The sequence below is a fragment of the Cajanus cajan genome, chromosome 11 (genome assembly GCF_000230855.2).
Source record: "Cajanus cajan strain Asha chromosome 11, NIPB_CcT2T_4, whole genome shotgun sequence".
NCBI lineage: Eukaryota > Viridiplantae > Streptophyta > Magnoliopsida > Fabales > Fabaceae > Cajanus > Cajanus cajan.
Genome location: NC_138527.1, coordinates 38343472 through 38364540, shown reverse-complemented (window position 1 = coordinate 38364540; position 21069 = coordinate 38343472). Strand labels below are relative to the sequence as shown.

Sequence of the window (21069 nt, the reverse complement as noted above, 5' to 3'; positions counted from 1 at the left end):
TTAAGAATTCAAACAAATCGAGCACAAATAATCAAAACCTTATGGGAGAAATGTTATACCCGTCAATTACACTATCGACCCAAAAGAGGCCAAGAGGATGGGCCTGTCAATTGTACTTGTCCATAGTTTGTCACTATCAAATTTAAATTTATAATTTTAAATATACCTCGTGTTTCTAAAATGTTAATTACGTTTATTTGATTTTAACATTTTATTTTTGAAGAATGCTATAAATATTATCACTTATTCTAATTTTTTATAGGCTAAAATTTATTAAAAATTATAAATATTTTGACTCGTAACACTTGATGAATACTTTATCCTTTGATTTCATTTAACACAATGTTAATTAGTTTTATTCTCTAGAGATAATGATGCCACGTGTTAATAGAATACTTATTTTCAGGAACAAAAATATACATTAAGCATAAAACAATTTTTGTATGTCTTTTTACAGGTTTCACTGTTTATTTTTTTTAATAGTTTTCTAGTTTTGTGACACTAATGAGTTAAAACAGCATGCCCAAATCAAAGACGATTGTGCCAAATGCCAAAACAAGCGTGCCCAGAGATTAATGTGTCAAATGGCAACCTATCTACTGTTTGTCACAATAAAGGATTAAATGATTCGAGTTTTAAAATTAGCATACCCTTTATTTGAAATCATAACAAACAAATTCATAAAAAATGCAAATTTAAGTTACATCGTTGAGCATATTCTATAAGTTTATTAATCAAGGAAATTTGACTCCCATGCTCTCAAAAAGACCTGGCATCTTGTTCCATAGCATGAATTGGAATGGTACTGCTTGAATGCTGTTTCCAAGTCATTAGAGCCTCCTATATTCCTAATAATTAATAAAGCCGAAGTATCCTGTAAATTTGGCTCACAAAATCCATCTAGGTGAAGTATTTTTAACGAATCTGCTTCATCTGCCATAAATACTGACAAAAATAATACGAAGAACCAAAAAACTCGCATAGCAAGCTTCAATGGAGATTCAAATAAATGCTCAAACAAATTATACTTGGCCAGGCTGGCCACCTTCAGCTGCGAGTTTTAATCGTTGATGATGTTCCACCACCTTGTAATCTACAATTTCTTTAAACAACTGGGAATCCAAGATGCAGTCTGGACGCCCATAGACAGCAGCTTGGACGCTAGCCATGAGTTTGGCGATCTCTCGGCCAGAAAATCCCTCTGTTTTCCTGGCAGCCTCTCTGAAAACATCTTCGGGTAAATCTTTTATGGTAATTCTCTGGGGCTGCTTCTTCAGCAAGAAGCCCCCTTTGGAGCCATCGTTGTCATCGCGAAGGTACTTGTTTAAATAGAGCTTCAATAACTTTAGACGTTCCTCTTCTCCTGGAAGCGGGAATTCAATCACTTCATCAATACGATCAATAACTGCACTATCGAGATCACCTGGTCTGTTTGTCGCAAGGACAAGTACTATGTCTCTAGACTGATCACCGGTTCTGAAGAGCAATGCATTTAGAGCACTTCGTTGAGCTTCACTCATGTGTGAGCTGTTACGCCTGCATTAAATAAAAAATAATCACTAAACAATTGCTATAAAAAGAGATATCATTATTATCCAACTTACCCACACCAATTGCTTTTGCAATGTATAGGGTAAAAATTGTAATCCTCAAGTTACAGCCAACAAGATAAAAATAAATACAGACAAATTCCATAAAAAAACAGCTTTGATCTCGGAATAACTCAGGTTAAAGACACTTCCTTATTCTAAATATCAATATTTATTAAAAATACAATATAAATCAAATATAAACCATTATCATTTGTATGAAAGTATAAAGATATTCAAAGTACTGTCATAATATCAGTTACATTTCTCATATGTTGGATAAACTACAAAAAAAAATAATAATAATTTTAGCTACCCAGCTACGTAGTAGTAATTGAAGTAGTTATATTTTATAGCAGTAGTCTTCAAATTGTATTTTAAAGTCTTCAAAACTTACTCGCAAAGGAAAGCATCTGCCTCGTCTATAAAAAGTAGTAGGCCTTTTCTAGATTTCTTGGCCCAATCAAATATCTCATGAATTTTGGTAACAGCCTGTGCGCCCAGAGGTGCAACATCTCCTCCGGTCATCATGGCATAATCCAAACCCTTCACATCAAAATTGATAGAGTCAACAGTAGTTAAAAATCAAGAGTAGTCAATAGCATGAATGATGCACCTTAAAATAATTTCCAAACTCCAAAGAAGTTCCATTGACTAACTCAAGGAAAATGCTAACAAGATAAACCAAACCCACTGGTAGAATAAATATAAAACAGAATTTGAGCATGACAATTAATTTAAATCCTTTTGTTCATACATCATAAATACTAAGAAACTTGTCAGATTTTCAGTAAAAACAACTTAACAGATAAAATAAAAGTAGAACAAGTCAAATATACAACTCTTAACTGTGTATAAATAATTATCTTACCGATCTTCTAGCTATTTCCCTTGCAACCATCGTTTTACCGGTGCCAGGAGGCCCATAAAAGAGCATGTTACGAAATGGTGCCTGATGGGATTTGGTATTTGATGTTGCACGTGCAAGATGCTCTATTCTTCTCTTCAATGATGGATGTAGGATTACATTTCCAAGACCATTTCTACTCCCAATAGGCTTTTCTGCCCCAGCCAAACTACTATTATTTAGAACTTTATTTTTGGCTTGAGAAATAATCTTTGACCCTGGAAATTTTGCCATGGATGATTCCCGGATCAGTGATGGCTGCCCCAAAATCCGATTAATATAGCCCCAAGTGACTTTAGCACCTTCTCTGTAAAGATAGAAAGTATAATACAATATATAATCAGATATCAGATATCATATAAAAAAGAAAGAAAAAGGCAGAATTATAGAGCATATTTGATCAAAGAACATAAATTCACCAAGAGTTGACCATGCAGTGGGGAGAGAAATATACAAGAATTTGTAAGTGATTTGAAGTGGTTTATCTCCAAGAGTTTTCAGGACTAAACATAAAAATTTGTAAGTGGTGCTAGAATCAAGACAACATTTCAAAATACATAATGTTGAATTGAAAAGGGAGGTGGAAGCATTATAGTATGAAAAACCTTGGTTTTATTTGTCTTCATGTTTTATCTTTTTTCCTTGAGGGGAATGGAAGGGTTGGGAAATGGTCTAGGACTGGGAGTTGGATGCTAAGTAGTGGCAATCACATCTGTTGCATAAGATACAGAAATAAGCTCTCTTTCCTAAATTTCTGTATTAGATATTTATAGTTGCCAGAGATACTGTGGATGTTAACAATGAGTCCCCATACATTTGCTTAGTATCGAAAAATACCATAAAACAGCTATTATATATCTAGATTATGCATTTTGGATACAACTATTTTGCAATCAGTCTTACCACATCCACAAAGTTTTTCGTATGAACAAAGACAGACAAACATTAATATAGTGACATACTTGAGATGATTTAATTTGTATATCATAATAGACATTAAAGTTACATAGTTCAAAATCAAATTCACAAACAATCTACCTAGTCGTGTATACCCCTGCAGCTAGTGCAGTAGCTCCTCCAACAGTCATAAGCAATTTATCCCTATCTGTCAACAAGGCCCTTACACCACCTGCATATTTTAACACGTCAGATGATAGTTATAACAACAAATTCTTAATCTTAGATAATTTTCAAAACAAAGATCAACTCATCTTCTACCACTGAAAATAGTTGATATAAACAAGGTCACCATGATAAGGAAAATGTAGTGAGATGAAATATACAAGCTAGCAACATTTTGGCTATGTGACACGTGCCTTGGTAACCAAATAAACAAAAAAATCACATCTTAAAAGAATATGCAGAAATATATTTGAAGATAATAAAATTTGACCTGCAGTTCAGAAGAGTACATTTAGAGCATAAATTACATTTTGAAAGCAGAGCTCTATAATATCACACAACCATGAATGCGGCTGTGCAAGATTCGAACCAGAGAAAAGCTTGTACAGAAGCAAGCTTAAAAACTCATGCTGTAATAATTGTAAATTTATCCAAGTAAAAGGATTAACAATCCTGGGAACCATCACTGGCAAGATTTTCCCCATACAAACAGAAGGAATGAAATATTACTACAAATTGATATCCATTCCCTGTCATGGCAAGAACAGGAAATACAGATGCAGACACATAAATGTAAGGATGTGACTTGTGTTATGCATTTAGGTTTCATACATACAACAAGCCAGTTTATTCTTTTGTATAGATTTTACTTGAGCAAAATTTACCAATAGTAACAAGTTAATAACCCTTTAAGCTAACAATGGATACTGTTGTATACAAGCTTTACAATGAAATTAACATTTTAAGTTTGGTATATCCATATCACTATTAATTACATTTACAATTAGGAAACAGATATTGACGTAATAAAAATGAAACTGCATAGAAATTTATCCACAAATAGAAATAAGTAGCACAAGACCGTAAATATCCACAATATGATCATATAAATAATGGCAAAACCATAAAAGTATATTGATGTGCTTATCAGTTGCATACCTTCAATATGACTAAAAGTTGTATTAATTGCAGCAAGCCATTTATCCCTTTCACCTTGCATTCGTTCTATAAGCATTCTCCTGTTATGATCCTCAGTCAATTTTGCTTCATGGGCTCGGCCTTCAGCCTCTGCCATTGCCTTAACTCTAATAGTTTCTCTTTCTATTTCAGCTCTCTCTCTCTCAGTTTGACGCTGCTGAGATTGAATCTGTTCTTCAGTAGCCTGTCTTGCCTGCTCCTTTCTTACAGAAGACTGCTCTTGCATCTTGACCAATTCAACATTATGTCGCCTTTGGGCTTCATGATCTGTCTGCGAATGGCAACTTATGAATAACTGTTCTATATAAAACATTTTAATCTTGTAAAACTTCAAAGATGGAGACGTTTAATTTGCATAGGGCTGAACTTCTGAATATCCAAAAACAGTTAGACCACTTTATGGAATTTTCACCATAACTCTTATTGCTACAGTATTTTGAACAGTGAATACCAATATAGATAGGGAGGACAAATTTTGGAAGTTGTTGAAAAAATCATTAGCTGACACATTAACTGACCATATTTGGAAGGACTAAAAATTTTGGTCGAGAATATATTTCTTTAACAAAAAAATTATTTGGAAGGACCAAAAGAGATTAAGTTTGTTAGGAAAAGTATATTCGGTGCCTTAGTTGGACCAAAGAGCAGAATTGAATTTACTAACCTTAAGTATAACCTCAAGCTCAGCATGATTTTGCATATATTTTAAACCACATCCACAATTCTCAAAAGTCACCATATTTTTGCTCTGGCAGGCAAATGTTTCTAGATGCTAGTTTAAATGCCAGAACATCCTAAATTCACAAAAAAAATAATAGTATATTGTTTATATCGTCTGCACCTGCATTCTTTTCCTTGCCAATTCATCTTCATATCGCATCACCTGGGCCTGTCTCTGCGCTTGCTCCTGTATTAGGTTGCGTTGTTCTTCAGCCATTTTCCGCTGCCTTTCCTGCAATGAAATTTATTTGGCCCAACAGAAAAAATAGAAATTTAAAATGTTGACAAAGTTGCCAGCCAACCCAGTCTTACTTGCATATAGAATGTAGGCCAAAGCTTTGTGGAAGACAGTACTAGTAACCTGTTTGGATACAAGTTAGAAGCATTTTTGCAAGCTTCTCTACTGAAAATAAAGTTATTTTCAACAGAGAAGCTCTTAAAAGAACTTCTAAGCTTGTATCCAAACAAGCTCTGTGTCTTTTAATAACTTAGTTTGATCTATTTGGTAAAGCACAACATATCAAGCAAAAATAGAAATGCCCAAAAGAAAATCACGAGCTACACAAGATATAGAAGTTTTGAAAAATTATTTATGACTGATCACTTACAATATCTCCTTGAGACTGAATAAGTTCGTAATGAACTTTCTCAGCATCTATTTCAGCAAGGCGAGTTTCCTCTTGTTTCCGCATTAAATCAAACACCTGCAAAACAACACCAAAAAATAAAAAATAAGAAAATCAGGAAACCAAATTCCTTCCCAGTGCAAAGAACACGCGTCACTCCTAGTTTAAACCAGAACAAAAGATGCGGATTGAGTTCCAGAACCAAAAGCAAAATAACCTGTTTGGCGTAGGGAGAACTATTGATTTGGCGGAGAGCTTTGGCTCCTCTTTCCAACGATTCCGGGTCGAAACCCGACTTGTTAGGTTCGTCGGGCGGCGGAGGCTCGGACTTGCCGTCGGAGGCCTGGCTCGGCGGCGGCGGCGGCGGCGCATTGGAAGGTGAAGAACTGAAGAAAGGGAATCGAAAGGAAGAGTCGGCGGAGGCGCGATCGGAGAAGGTGGACATGGAAAGCACCGCGGCGGATGTTACGGCGACGCATGAGGTTAACCTTGAAGCGGCCATGGCTTAGAATGCGGCTTCCGAATGGATCATGAAGAAGGTTAGTGTTGTTTGCTATAGTTCGCTGCGTGGCGCGAGCTTAAACCCTCTGCTAGGGTTTAAACGGAAATGGAAAACTTGCGTTGCGTGGAGAGAAATTCACACGCCTAATTAAACGACTGCCGTTTATTGTCCCAACATGGAAACAAACAGATCAAACAACTTGCACGGTGCGTGGCGGTGGGCTTTCGGCCCACTGGATCTGTGTAACCTTTCTAACCTCGACCCTGTTTTTGATGATTCGGGTTGCATTACACCACCGTTTTAACTAAACTTATTGAAAAACTCTGAATGACTCCATCTGGGGATATATTTTGATAATCACTCTTTTGATTTTTATTTTTTAGTAGATTATTATACCTCTTAGAATGTAAAAAAAAATAAAATTCTTTTATATTTTTTTGAATAATTATCTATATTTTTTTAATAATTACATATAAACAAATATTATTCTGGATAACTATCTGTATTTTTTAATATTTGTCTGCATTTATAAATTTAGCGTGACAATAAAGTTCAGTCAAACATTGTTATATTATTCTGGATTTTATTCGTTATATTTTAATATTTAAGGTGTTTTTATATTCATATGTTTCAAAACCTGTATTAATTATTATAACGTTTAATACATTAAATTTTGTAATCATTCATTTTTTATTAATTGAATCCTCTGTGTAATATTCCATTAATCAAAAGTTAAAATTATAATTATAATTTTGTAACTGAAAATTTAAATTACAATAATACATATACAAGGTTAGTGCCCAGATGAAAAAATTTGCCAGTTGCCTCCAACCTTCTCCTAAACCGGGAAACAGAATCATTATCATAATATATTGTGTGTTAAAAGTTTAACAATGGAAGAATCTAAATTTGAGTATTCATACTCCATGACTAACAATAATTGAAGGTAGTTGAGAAGGGAAATGGGGTTTAGTTGAAAAGCCAAAAAGGAAACACAATCTAGAAAAGGAGAATGAAAAATCAACTCACGAAAATTTTCATCTAAAAAGTTGTGGTGGCTGTTTTTATGGTTGTCTTTGCAAAATGTGATACTTATGTTCTCTTCTAAGTGTCTGTATACTATTGAGTATCTATTTTGAAACTAAATTCATAGCATACATCATTGTTGTCTGCATTCAACAACAAAATTTATAAGGAGCAACTTCTCCATCAATTGAATTTATTTGAAGCGATTTTTATTGTTGATAATGCATTTTCATCAAAGAATTATATTTCATTGTAAACTTTTTCTTGCATGTGTATAAGGGAGTTAAAATTAAAATTTAATTTTTTTTGTTATCCATGTTGATCTCATTCCTACATTTTATTACTTTATCCTAATTAGTTTTTGTATAAATGAAAAATCAAAATCTCATTTTTTTTTCTAATAACTTCTTTCATGAAATTGAGGAAAAAGTAAAATTAGAGGATCTTTTAATAAATTTATTTAAGGTTTTCATAGAGAAGAAAAAAAAATACTATTTATTTAATTAAGCATAATTTTATTAACTTATATAATATAAAACTTAATACAACTTATGTACACTACACCAAAATTAAATTTTTGTGGCAATTAATTTATTATTTAGCGGCCATATAAATAGTTATTATTTTTTTTACTAGCATTTAAATAAAGGCTGGTATATCCAGTGTCGCTAATATTATTATCGACATTTATATAAAATGTCGGTAAAAATCTACTAAATTGTCGAAAAAATTTATTTTTTTTTAGTGTCAATTCTAGTAGCCATTTTAAAGGCTATTAAAAGTTATTTTTTCAATTGTCTCCTTTACTTTAAATAATTTATTCCTATAATTTCTTTTTCTAAATTCATAACTTATATACTTTTTTTTTATCTCTACTCGATGTGAGATTTGTAAGATGATGATTGTCTTTTATTTATATATTTTTTAATTTATTTTTTTAATTGTCTTGTCTCTTAAGAAATGTGAGATTTATAAGGTAAAAGTTGCTCTCTAATTATTTTATAACACTATTATGTTTGGTAATAATGGGTGATTTGATACTAATTTAGAATAGTGAATTAGGAGTCAACACTATAAAATGAACCTGTAAGGTGATACTCACTTATATACTATTTAATTATTTTCTCTAATCGATGTGAGACTTAAATTTTTTCTAATAAATAATTGTCGTTAATAGTAAACTTTAGTGTAATATAAATATATTTTTAGTGACTATTATATATTAGTCATTAATATTTTTATATGGCAGTAATTAAATTATTGTCATTAAATAATTGTCGTTAATAACTAATTTTATTGTAGTGGTAACAACTATCATGATGAGAAAAGTTTAGATATCATATTACATAGCTTATCAAAATAATCCAAATATCACACGGATAACGTTAAATAAAAAATAAAAAAATGTCTTAATGAATAATTTTATTTTGTGTTCATGTTCAATTAATTTTTATTTTAGATTTTAATGAAATTAATGTTGAAAGAATTGATATTGAAAGAACCAATTTTTAAAAATAATTTATATTTTAAAATATTATTTTGAAAATGTGTTTTTTTTTTAAATCATTTTAATGATAAAGTAAAATTACTTTAAATCTAAATATATTTACAATTTCAAAATTTTATGAATGTTGTACTTTAAATTTAAATTAATTTTGTTATAATAAATTAACATTTGTTTTCTTATTTTAAAATTATTTGTATTCACTCTATTTTTTTAAAATGACAAACAAGCCAATTTACGGTGCAAACTTCTTATTTTACAAACAGTAACTTCTTTGAGAACACTTACAGAACCTATAAAATAAGTTATATATATTTTACATATATAGAAAGCTAAGTCCTTAAGGACTTGATGTTGCTAATACATTTATTTATAAGAGAAACGCCACGCTACTGAGTATGTTAATCTTGGATTCATTCTGGATCATCAAGAACCTGCCAACCATGAAAACAACAAAAAATCATGATCACTGCATGGCTTTGTAACTTGTACATTATTTTTAAATATTTATTAATTTATAAATATAAATATCGATAATTCATTCATCAATATTAGAAGAGAAAACAAAAAAGAAAGAAAAACTTTATGGGTAATCCAAGTAGTTTACTGTAACAATGATATATAATATATAAAATGAAGGCAATGACATTGAAATGGTTGTTTGGATGAATAAAAGAGAGAGATATAGCATTAGCATTTAGCAGAAGCATGCATACCTGTATAATTAGGAAATGGGACCTGACCACGCTCAATGCGCCTAACATCTTCTTTGAGGATCTCATAGTGGCTTTTAACTTCCTCAACGGATTTTCCCACTACTCTTGCCACATTCTGCCACCTGTCAGGGGTTTCCCTGTCATATATAGCAAGAGCGTCTTCAAATAGTTTGTTTTGCCTTGCCGTCCAAGATGATGCCATTTTAAGAGTAGCAGCTAGGGGAATAATATTTTAGAGAAAAAACGATGAATGCTTTAGAGAATTGTAGAATGTAGCTTACTCTAAAGGGATAACCAACATTGGTCTTTATAAATAGGAGGAAAAGTACTCTTGGTGGGGTTCGCCTGTGCCCGAATATATCTTCCCAAGGGACATATTTTAGATTTTGTGACCCCTTCTCTTGGGAGCCAAAATATGGCATATCAGGACAATATCCAATGCAAGTGGAAGAAAGAGGAGAATCAATATCAAATTCTGAACTTGTTTTAAGCAAAGATACTCTTTCCTTGTGTCACTGCAATTTACATTTTCCATTTCTATCAATACTTCGTGTACCTACAAAGGGGGTACACCAATGATCTTCTCGTAATCTGAAGGCCGAACGAGTACTCCAATCCGATGTGAGTAGAGGGGTTGGTACCTGCAAAAGGCACTCCAACGCTCAAGTCAGGACAAGCACAGATATCTAGGATAATTAATGAACAGTGACATTACCTTTTTACCTGAGCTATTTATACTGACATTTATGGGCCCTGGACCCCATGGGCCCTGCAACGTATTTACCATATCAGGTAATACACTTTAATCATCTGATTAACCCCTAATCACGGGTTAAGAGCACTGAGTAATGATAGTTCGGTCCTGGTGGCCGATTGCCGTTCGGCCACCAAATACTGCCATTCGGCGGCCGACCAGAGGTGGCCGAACGCCCCTACCCGTACACTGCCCCCCAGCCTTGAAGGAAGGTGAAGCTTTCTTCAAGGGTAGAACAAGGACGGTTACCAGGGTAAAGTGAACGGTTGCATAATCGTAACCGTTAGATCTCGGAGATCGAACGGTTACATCTTCCTTTAAATTTTGAAATTTCCCGCCTCTTTTTGAGCTTATAAATAGGTTGAGTGGTAGGGCCATTCGCACGTATTGCTCTCATCCGAATTGTAGTAGCCGAAGGTTTAAGAGGCCGATCCGAAGAGCGATTGTGGTTTTGAAAAGAAATTGGTAAGTTTTTATTGTTATGTCTAATACTTCATCGAGCTCTTCGGTCAGCAGCTCTCGGTCGTCTGCATCCGAGGGGTCTTCGTCTAACACTTCAAGTCGTTCTAGCATGGTTCGGTCCCCTATTGATGCTGAAAGGCCGGATGAAAGTCTTTCTTCATCAGGAGAGACTTCTACTAGTGGGAGCGAAGAGGTCCAACAAAAGAAAAAACGCGTGTCAACTCGGCAGCGGTACGGTCCGTCCGAAGTGTCAGGTTATGAATGGGTAAACGGGGAGGTGACCTCCTATTACTCACGTTACCGAGACACGGGCATGATTACCAATTTGTTGGATTACACCAAATGCTTGAATTTTGGTGCCGCCGAGGAACCTTATCCAATTGGGGTTCGGTCATGCCGGAATAATGCCTTTCCGAACCCGGATATGGTTTGCCTTGATCAAAGTGGTGCGAAGATGGAATCGTTTTACATGTACGACTGCCTCATTCGGGATCTCAAAGTCAAGCTGCCGTTTGATGAATTTACTATGGGGGTGTTGAGGGTGTTGAATGTTGCCCCTACCCAATTGCACCCGAACAGCTGGGCGCAATTACAAGGTTTCAAACATTTGTGTAAGTGTGTCAACATTAAGCCTTCTCCGCTCCTCTTTCTATATTTCTACTCGTCCCGGCCTTCTGTATTGGCGAAGTGGCATTCCTTAAGCCGAATAGGCGATCGACTACTGTTGGATAGCTTTACTTCGTCGTACAAAAATTTCAAGGCTGGATTTTTCCGAGTGACCATCAGGCCTAATGGACGACGCTTTTTCTTTAACAAGGACGATAAGCCCTTGTTTCCTCTGTACTGGACTCGAGCCCCTCGGCCGTACGACATAGTGCCGAAGAAAATGCTGACGACCGAAGAGCGAGAGGACTTGAAGTTGTTACTTCGTCTTCCTCGGCGCTTGCCGACCAGGTCTTTAATTAACTTGGTTGAGTCTTCCCGTTGGTGGAACGACCTGATAGGTATGCTATTTGTCCTACTACACTCGTAAACTTAATTCCTATTGATTTTTACTCAACCCTTCTTGCAGGAATCATGGTTACCAGTGGTGCCGATGAACTGGATATACGCCACCTACTTGCTGCTCGGGTGAAGCAAGTTCGGCAATTCGGGGGGGTAGGCACGTCGGTTGCTGCACGCACCCCTCGACCCGATGATGATGATCGAACTCCCCCCTCTCCTGAACGCAAGAAAAAGAAGACAAAGAAGGGAAAAGATGCTGATCGGGGCCGTTCAAAAAGAAAGAATTCTGGCGAAAGGCAAGAGCAAGCCAAGAAGGCGAAATCAGTTCCCGAAGCTTCGCCTAATCGGACCGTGATTGTGGTGCCTCCCCAATTAATGTCTCGGGCTTTTCTAAGCGATGATGCTTCGGCCGAGGCAGTGATTCGGCCCGACATGGTGTCTCCACTTGGGCAGGAGTTTTTGGCTACTTTGGATGTGAGGGCCAAATGGAGACTTTTCTGCGAGGTACAAACTCGCTCCTTGGCACTAGCTCATCACCTAGCTATGGAGCCTATCGGCGAGGTGACGCTCTTAAAGCAAAGTCTAGAGGAAGCCGAGAAGACTGCGGCCGAGGCGATTGCAGTGAATGAAGGAATAACGGCCAAAAATCGAGAACTGTCGGCCGAGTTGGATGCTATTCGGCGAGCCAATGACACTCTTCGCCTTGACCTTCAAAAGGCTGCTAACGAGGAGCGTCGCCGACTGGATGAAGCTCAAGCCGCTTATAACCGTCTTAAGGAGCAGGCTAAGGAGAAGATTGTTGCTCAACATGAAGCCGGGTTTCAGCACGCAGTTCGGCAGGCTAAGCATTTCGGCCAATTTGAAGAGGGCTTCGAGTTTGATATGACCCAAGATTTTTATCAAGGGTCACTGATGTCTTTTGCCGATATGCCCCAGGGAGCCGATCCAGATGCTACTGAGCCGACTGCTGCCCCCCAGCCGGAAAATGATGTTGAGACTTCAGAGAATACCCTCGACGAGGAGAATCCCGAGAACGAGAACGATGCCGAGGGAAATCCCGAAACTGGCGTTCAATCTGATCCACCCCAAGAGTAGCGTAGCTTTTGCTAGGTTTAGTATAAATTTTTATTTTGAAGTGTAAATCGGAGGCCGATAGAGCCTCTTTTTTGCAAATGAAATGAAATTGCCTCTTGCCTATAATATTGCCTTATTCAAAGTATTGGTCAAACTTGCATATAAAAATTTCGTAATATTAGTGACTTGTAGAAATGAAACCATTTGTAAGCTAAAATAAAACCGAGTGGAATGGCTCATCATTGCGTTACTGTCTTGGCCAGACCGAGTGGAGTCACTCGGAATTGCATTGTTTTCTTGGCAAGACCGAGTGAAGTCGCTCGGAATTGCATTGTTTTCTTGGCAAGACCGAGTGGAGTCACTCGGAATTGCGTTGTTTTCTTGGCAAGACCGAGTGGAGTCACTCGAAATTGCGTTGTTTTCTTGGCAAGACCGAGTGGAGTCACTCGGAATTGCGTTGTTTTCGTGGCAAGACCGAGTGGAGTTACTCGGAATTGCGTTGTTTTCTTGGCAAGACCGAGTGGAGTCACTCGGAATTGCGCTGTTTTCTTGGCAAGACCGAGTGGAGTCACTCGGAATTGCGCTGTTTTCGTGGCAAGACCGAGTGGAGTCACTCGGAATTGCGCTGTTTTCGTGGCAAGACCGAGTGGAGTCACTCGGAATTGCGCTGTTTTCGTGGCAAGACCGAGTGGAGTCACTCGGAATTGCGTTGTTTTCGTGGCAAGATCGAGTGGAGTCATTCGGAATTGCGTTGTTTTCTTGGCAAGACCGAGTGGAGTCACTCGGAATTGTGCTGTTTTCTTGGCAAGACCAAGTGGAGTCACTCGGAATTGCGCTGTTTTCGTGGCAAGACCGAGTGGAGTCACTCGGAATTGCGTTGTTTTCGTGGCAAGACCGAGTGGAGTCACTCGGAATTGCGTTGTTTTCTTGGCAAGACCGAGTGGAGTCACTCGGAATTGCGTTGTTTTCGTGGCAAGACCGAGTGGAGTCACTCGGAATTGCGCTGTTTTCTTGGCAAGACCGAGTGGAGTCACTCGGAATTGCGCTGTTTTCGTGGCAAGACCGAGTGGAGTCACTCGGAATTGCGTTGTTTTCGTGGCAAGACCGAGTGGAGTCACTCGGAATTGCGTTGTTTTCTTGGCAAGACCGAGTGGAGTCACTCGGAATTGCGTTGTTTTCGTGGCAAGACCGAGTGGAGTCACTCGGAATTGCGTTGTTTTCGTGGCAAGACCGAGTAGAGTCACTCGGAATTGCTTGCTTATTGAGCAAGTCCGAAAGGATCCGTTTGCGATTATGATGCTCTGGCAAAGCCGAAAAGAATCATTCGGATTTGTGATGCTTTCTTAACACTACCGAATGGATTCTCGGGAGGGAAGGCTGCTGCAAGATTTTCAAGGCACGTCCTTGGCCGAGTTGAACAACTCGGGAAGGAAGCCTGTTGCGAGATTTTCAAGGCACGTCCTTGGCCGAGTTGAACAACTCGGGAGGGAAGCCTGTTGCGAGATTTTCAAGGCACGTCCTTGGCCGAGTTGAACAACTCGGGAGGGAAGCCTGTTGTGAGATTTTCAAGGCACGTCCTTGGCCGAGTTGAACAACTCGGGAGGGAAGCCTGTTGCGAGATTTTCAAGGCACGTCCTTAGCCGAGGCAAACAACTCGGGAGGGAAGCCTGTTGCGAGATTTTCAAGGCACGTCCTTGGCCGAGTTGAACAACTCGGGAGGGAAGCATGTTGAGAGATTTTCAAGGCACGTCCTTGGCCGAGTTGAACAACTCGGGAGGGAAGCCTGTTGAGAGATTTTCAAGGCACGTCCTTGGCCGATTTGAACAACTCGGGAGGGAAGCCTGTTGCAAGATTTTTCAGCCGTGAATAATTAATAAACTAACAATAGAATGGAAGAACTGACGAAATTTTATTACTAGGTGCCTCGTTAAAAACCTTATCGGCCAAAACCCCTTTTCACTTTTTTACAAGGGGAGAAAAGACCGATTAAGGAAAAGAGTACACCTGCTGTTTACATACAGTCTCTTTACAATGTATACTAGCTATAATATGTTTTCAGATGAGAAGCATTCCATGTTCTGGGAATGATCTTGCCCGAAAGTTCTTCCAATTTGTATGCCCCATTTTCTAAACTGTGTCGGACCCGAAATGGGCCATCCCAATTAGCAGCCAACTTGCCTTCTCTTGAATTGCGTCTTGCCGTTCCTTGCACTCTCCATACCAAGTCGCCCTCCTTGAAACTTCTCTTAGTGAGCTTAGAATTGAATCGCCTGATCATTCGCTGTTTGCAAGCTTCAGCTATTATCTGGGCCTTGTCGCGGACTTCGTCACTCATATCGACTTCGGCTCGAAGTGATGCATCATTAGTAGTCTCATCAAAATATTGTCGCCGAAAAGATGGTTCCCCAACTTCAACAGGAATCATGGCGTCGGTGCCATATGTTAGCCGAAAAGGTGTCTCTTTAGTTGTGGACTGAGGCGTGCATCGATAAGCCCAAAGGACTTCTAACAACTCCTCAGCCCAAGCTCCCTTGGCAGCCCCCAGTCGCTTTTTTAATTCAGTGAGGATCACCTTGTTAGCCGCTTCGGCTTGCCCATTGGATTGCGGATGTTCTACAGACGTAAATCTGTGTTTTATGCCAAGATCTTGAATAAACCGATTGAGTTTTTGATCAGTGAATTGCAAACCGTTATCGGTTATGAGTGCATATGGAATACCGAAACGAGTAACAATGTTCTTCCATAAAAACTTTTGAACATTAGTAGCTGTGATCTTGGCAAGCGGTTCGGCCTCGACCCATTTTGTGAAATAATCTACAGCAACTAGCAAAAATTTGCACTGACCCTTGGCGATTGGGAAAGGTCCAAGAATATCCATTCCCCACATTGCAAACGGCCAGGGTGAACTAATACAATGAAGTTCTTCCGCTGAAGCATGAATAAGGTTACCATGTTGCTGACAAGATGTGCAATGCTTAACAAACTTTGCACAATCATCCCCGAGAGTAGGCCAATAGTATCCTGCCCGAAGCACCTTGGTGGCCAGGGTTCGTCCTCCCGAGTGAAAACCACATATCCCCTCATGCATTTCTCTCAAAATGTATTCAGCCTGCTCGGTATCCACACATTTCAACAAGGGGACCGAGAATCCCCTTCTGTATAGCTCCCCTCCAACCATGGTATATCTAGTACCCTGCTTTCGGAGCTTTCTAGCAGCCACTGGGTCAGTCGGCACTTTACCATGTTCAAGATGATCTACCATATCAGTAATCCATGTTCGAGTGGATTTCTCTACTGCCAAACATTCAGTTGCCACACTTGGAGCTTCAAGGTCTAAGTGAAGCGTGGTTCGCAACTGTCCCGGTTTTCGGGTACTGCTTGCTAACCGAGCCAATTGATCAGCCCTTTCATTGTGCGCTCTTGGCGTATGCTTTACTTGAACTTCATCAAATGTATCACGAATTCTCTGAAACAAATGATAATATTTTAACAAGTTTGCATCTTTTACTTGGAAATTATCATTCACCTGTTCGGCGACAACTTTTGAATCGGTCCAACACTCCACTCGGCTGACCCCGATTTCTCGTGCCAGCCTTAACCTTGCCAACAACGCTTCGTATTCGGCTTGATTATTTGAAGCTTTGAACACGAACCGTAATGATTGCTCAAGAATTAGTCCTGATGGTCCTTCTAAGATTATACCAGCTCCACTACCCTGGTTGTTTGAGGAACCATCTACATGCATTATCCACACATCATTAACAAAGTAACCCTTTGGCTGCAACTCATTAACGAAATCCACCAAATACTGGGATTTGATCGGCCCCCGTGGTTCAAAACCAATGTCGAACTCCGATAACTCAATAGACCAGGCCATCATCCTTCCAGCTAATTCGGGTTTGCGCAACACCTTAGCTATCGGGCAGTCAGTTCGAACAATGACACGATGACTCTGAAAATACTGTCTGAGGCGCCGAGCGGTGTGGATCAGTCCCAATGCCACCTTTTCCAAAAGCTGGTATCTTGTCTCAGCTTCTTGTAGTATGCGACTGATGAAGTAGATGGGTTGTTGTCCATCCCTTTCTTGAATTAGAACAGCACTGATTGCATCGTTTGATATGCACAGGTAAACCACAATTGGTAGCTCATGATCGGGTTTGGAGAGTATGGGAGGTGAGCCGAGACGCTCCTTTAAAGTCCGAAAAGCCTCTTCACACTCAATAGACCATTCAAATTTTTTCGTTTTTCTCAGCAATCTCACAATAGGTTTCGTTATCTCGGCCAAACATGGAAGGAATCGTGACAAAGCTGTGAGTCGACCTGCCAACTGCTGAACTTGTTTGAGGCTCTGAGGGCTTACCATGTTGATGATTGCCATGCACTTATCAGGATTAGCTTCAATGCCCCTTGCCGACAGCATGAAGCCGAGGAATTTTCCCTCTGCTACTCCAAACACGCATTTCTCCGGGTTAAGCCTCATGTCATACTTGCGCAACTGTTGGAATACCTCCGATAAGTCCACTATGTGTCGATCAAGGTCTCTGGATTTAACGACCATATCATCCACATACACCTCCATATTCCTACCTATTTGGTGTTGAAAAACTTTGTTCATCAATCTTTGATACGTTGCCCCCGCATTTTTCAACCCAAAAGGCATTACCTGATAGCAATAATTGGCCGAGTCAGTTATGAAAGCCGTCTTCTCCTCATCTCGAGAATGCATGGGGATTTGGTTATATCCCGAATAGGCGTCAAGAAAAGTTAAGATTCCATGGCCAGAGGCACCATCGACTAATCGATCTATGTTCGGGAGTGGATATGCGTCTTTCGGACATGCTTTATTGAGGTTAGTATAATCAGTACACATTCTCCACTTTCCATTCGGTTTTTTCACCATCACTACATTGGCTAACCAAGTGGTATAATGAACCTCCCGAATGAACCTAGCATCAAGCAACTTGGCTATCTCCGTTTCAACTGCAAGTTTCCTTTCCGTCCCCATTTTTCTTTTACGTTGTGCGATTGCTCTTGCTTCAGTGCAAACTGACAACTTATGACACATAACTTTAGGGTCCACACCAGGCATGTCAGAAGGTGTCCACGCAAAAAGATCTTTATTTTTCAATATAACCTCGCACAGGGCGGAACGATCTTCTTCGGATATATCGGCGCCGATGTATGTAACCTGAGTCGGATGCACACCGATCTGAAATTGCACTTTTAATTCAACCGGTTCTACCCGCTCTTCGTTGTTCATTCTTGGATCAAGATCCCAAACCGGCTCCTCCACTAGTGCTGAGGCGTTAACAACATGAACCCTTTTTGATTTCGACCTTTTTTCTTCCAATGGCGCGAGTCGCAAACTAGCGTAGTAACATTCCCTAGCTGCCTTCTGATCGGCGTGAATTGTGATGATTTTCCCTTTATCAGATGGAAACTTCATCGCTAGGTGAGGTGTTGAAACGATAGCTCCTAATGCATTCAAGGATGGCCTGCCGAGGAGGATATTATACGAAGTGCTAGCATCAACCACAATATACTTCACTTGAATTTCTCTGCTTTCCTGCTCATCAAAACCAAAACGCGTGAATAGTTTAATATAACCCCTGGTACTCACTCTTTCTCCTGCAAAACCGACCAATGGATCATCATAAGGAAGCAATTCTTTTTCAGAAATACCCAGCTGTTTAAATGTATTCCAATACAATATATCAGCCGAACTGCCTTGATCAATTAATGTTTTCTTGACAAGGCAATTATGAATTTCCACACTAATAACCATCGGGTCATCTTGCTCGGGATCAATGCCTTTGAAATCAACATCAGTGAACGTTATTGCTGGTAACTTCCGAGAAGACTGTCTATGAACAGTGTTGACCGACCGAACTGCTCTAAGATGCCTCTTCTGAGCCGAAGAAGTTGAGCCTCCACCAGCAAACCCTCCTGCAATGGTATTAATCACCCTCCTATGTGATGGTGCCGAAGTATCTTTTCTTTCACGCGACCTGCTTCTTTCACGTGACCTGCTTCTTTCCCGTGAGGCTCTATCAGAACGGTCCTGCCTGCGCCGGTCCTGATATCTAGGTTGATATGAGCGAGTTTGAGACGACCCTGACCGATCCACACAGTTATGCAATTTGCCTTGCTTAATCAAATCTTCTATTTTGTCTTTAAGGGCAGCACATTCGTCAGTGGAATGTCCACGATTGCGATGATACCGACAAGATTTACTAGTATCCGCTCGTGGCGGAGTGGATGCTCTTTTTGGAATTGTCAACACTTCTGAAACTAGAGCTTGTTCAAGCACCGCAGCACGACTGGTATTGAGTGGAGTGTATTGAGTGTACTTCGGACCCCGATTAGGCCGATCCCGAAGAGATATCTCCTTGCCTCGCCCCCTGTATGATTGTTCTGCCTGTTTTTCTATTTTGCTCGACGATTCAGCTCGGGCCTGATTACGATACTCTGCCAACTCTTCCATCTGCATGTATTTGTCAGCCCGCCTTCTTAGATCATTCATATCCGAAGGTGGCTTTTTACAAATACTATTGACAAACGGCCCCGGTTTTAAGGCTGTTGTGAGATGATGCAGTGCGACGGCTGGGTTAAGGTCTCTAATCTCCAGAGTTTCTTTGTTGAACCGATCCATAAATGTCCGAAGAGATTCCTTCTTGTCTTGGCGAAGGCCGACTAGAGATAGGGACGTCAGACTATGAGGGCGACTCGTTGCGAATTGAATGGTGAACTGAGATGACAAAGTGCTGAAGGAATCGATGGAATTGGGAGGGAGCCGAGTAAACCAACTCAATGCCCTTCCTTTAAGTGATGTGGGAAAAATCCGACATAAGGCAGCATCGTCAGTTGTGCTCAATGTCACCTGTGTCAAGAAAACATCAAGATGTTCGTCAGGATCAGTGGTACCATCATATTTATCAATAGACAAGGATTTCCAGTTATCCATCAACGGAAGCTGCATGATGGTAGGAGTGAAGGGGTGTCGGTGCGATCCAATAGTTGTCAAGTCTGCAGGACGGCCGACGGTGGGTAAAGCCGAGAGAGGTTTTCCAGGTGCCGCTGCCGAGGCATGTGGAGCTGAAGTGTGGACCGCATGGGATTGATACGATCCCTGGGTTTGTGTGTTGGTGACATGAGTAGGTTTCCGGGAAGTGTCTTGACTTTTCAACACCTCGTTTTCGGCTCTTAATGCCGAAAGCTCTCTTGCATCTCTCTCTCGCTGCTGTTTCATCAACTCCATTTCCTGTTTCAACAATCGAACCGTTTCGGAAAGATCTGCTTCATCAACAACCTCAACATGTTCCTCATTTTGATGGTCCTGAGTGTTTGTTCTCCTAGTTATCGCCATTACACTTAGTTAAACTTCCACTTGCCTGCGTTCGGCCCCACGGTGGGCGCCAAATGTACCTACAAAGGGGGTACACCAATGATCTTCTCGTAATCTGAAGGCCGAACGAGTACTCCAATCCGATGTGAGTAGAGGGGTTGGTACCTGCAAAAGGCACTCCAACGCTCAAGTCAGGACAAGCACAGATATCTAGGATAATTAATGAACAGTGACGTTACCTTTTTACCTGAGCTATTTATACTGACATTTATGGGCCCTGGACCCCATGGGCCCTGCAACGTATTTACCATATCAGGTAATACACTTTAATCATCTGATTAACCCCTAATCACGGGTTAAGAGCACTGAGTAATGATAGTTCGGTCCTGGTGGCCGATTGCCGTTCGGCCACCAAATACTGCCATTCGGCGGCCGACCAGAGGTGGCCGAACGCCCCTACCCGTACACTTCGTCAAATAAAATATGATGTAAAGACCAACCAGTTCACCTTTCAAATCTAATTCTGGCTCACTGTTTATTCCATCTTCAAGTGGAACAACTTACGGAATGGTACTTTTTAACATAAATAAGCACAATATATTTCTTAAAAACATACACATATACAATAAATTGTGAAACAATTTGTATAATCAAAAAAAGAAAGAAAGTGAAATTTAAAAATTAATAAATATAACTCACTTTCTAGTAATATCATAAGTAGGTATGAGAATCTAACTCG

General features: G+C 39.5%; 2 protein-coding genes across 2 annotated transcripts; both read right to left on the bottom strand.

Annotated features, from left to right (window-relative positions):
* Positions 1-627: 627 nt before the first annotated feature.
* On the bottom strand, positions 628-6598 carry LOC109801549 (uncharacterized). The gene is made up of 8 exons (XM_020362648.3): positions 6160-6598; positions 5925-6020; positions 5438-5548; positions 4558-4867; positions 3535-3625; positions 2461-2803; positions 1987-2135; positions 628-1536 (listed from the first exon to the last, which is right to left on the bottom strand). Exons 1-8 carry the CDS (start codon positions 6442-6444, stop codon positions 1023-1025), a joined length of 1899 nt encoding a protein of 632 aa, XP_020218237.1. The 5' UTR covers positions 6445-6598; the 3' UTR covers positions 628-1022.
* An 8425-nt stretch (positions 6599-15023) lies between these two features.
* Positions 15024-20351, bottom strand: LOC145953535 (uncharacterized). Its single transcript, XM_083067511.1, has one exon. The coding sequence runs from the start codon at positions 20349-20351 to the stop codon at positions 15024-15026; it is 5328 nt and encodes a 1775-aa protein (XP_082923637.1).
* Positions 20352-21069: the final 718 nt, after the last annotated feature.

Bases quoted from the DNA above. Each gene is read 5' to 3' on its own strand.
- LOC145953535 (XM_083067511.1), bottom strand. From the start codon at position 20,351: ATGGCGATAACTAGGAGAACAAACACTCAGGACCATCAAAATGAGGAA.
- LOC109801549 (XM_020362648.3), bottom strand. From the start codon at position 6,444: ATGGCCGCTTCAAGGTTAACCTCATGCGTCGCCGTAACATCCGCCGCG. The intron at 2,136-2,460 runs GTAAGATAATTA...TTTGATGTGAAG, and splicing joins GGGAAATAGCTAGAAGATCG to GGTTTGGATTATGCCATGAT. The intron at 1,537-1,986 runs GTAAGTTTTGAA...TATTTAATGCAG, and splicing joins GCAGATGCTTTCCTTTGCGA to GCGTAACAGCTCACACATGA.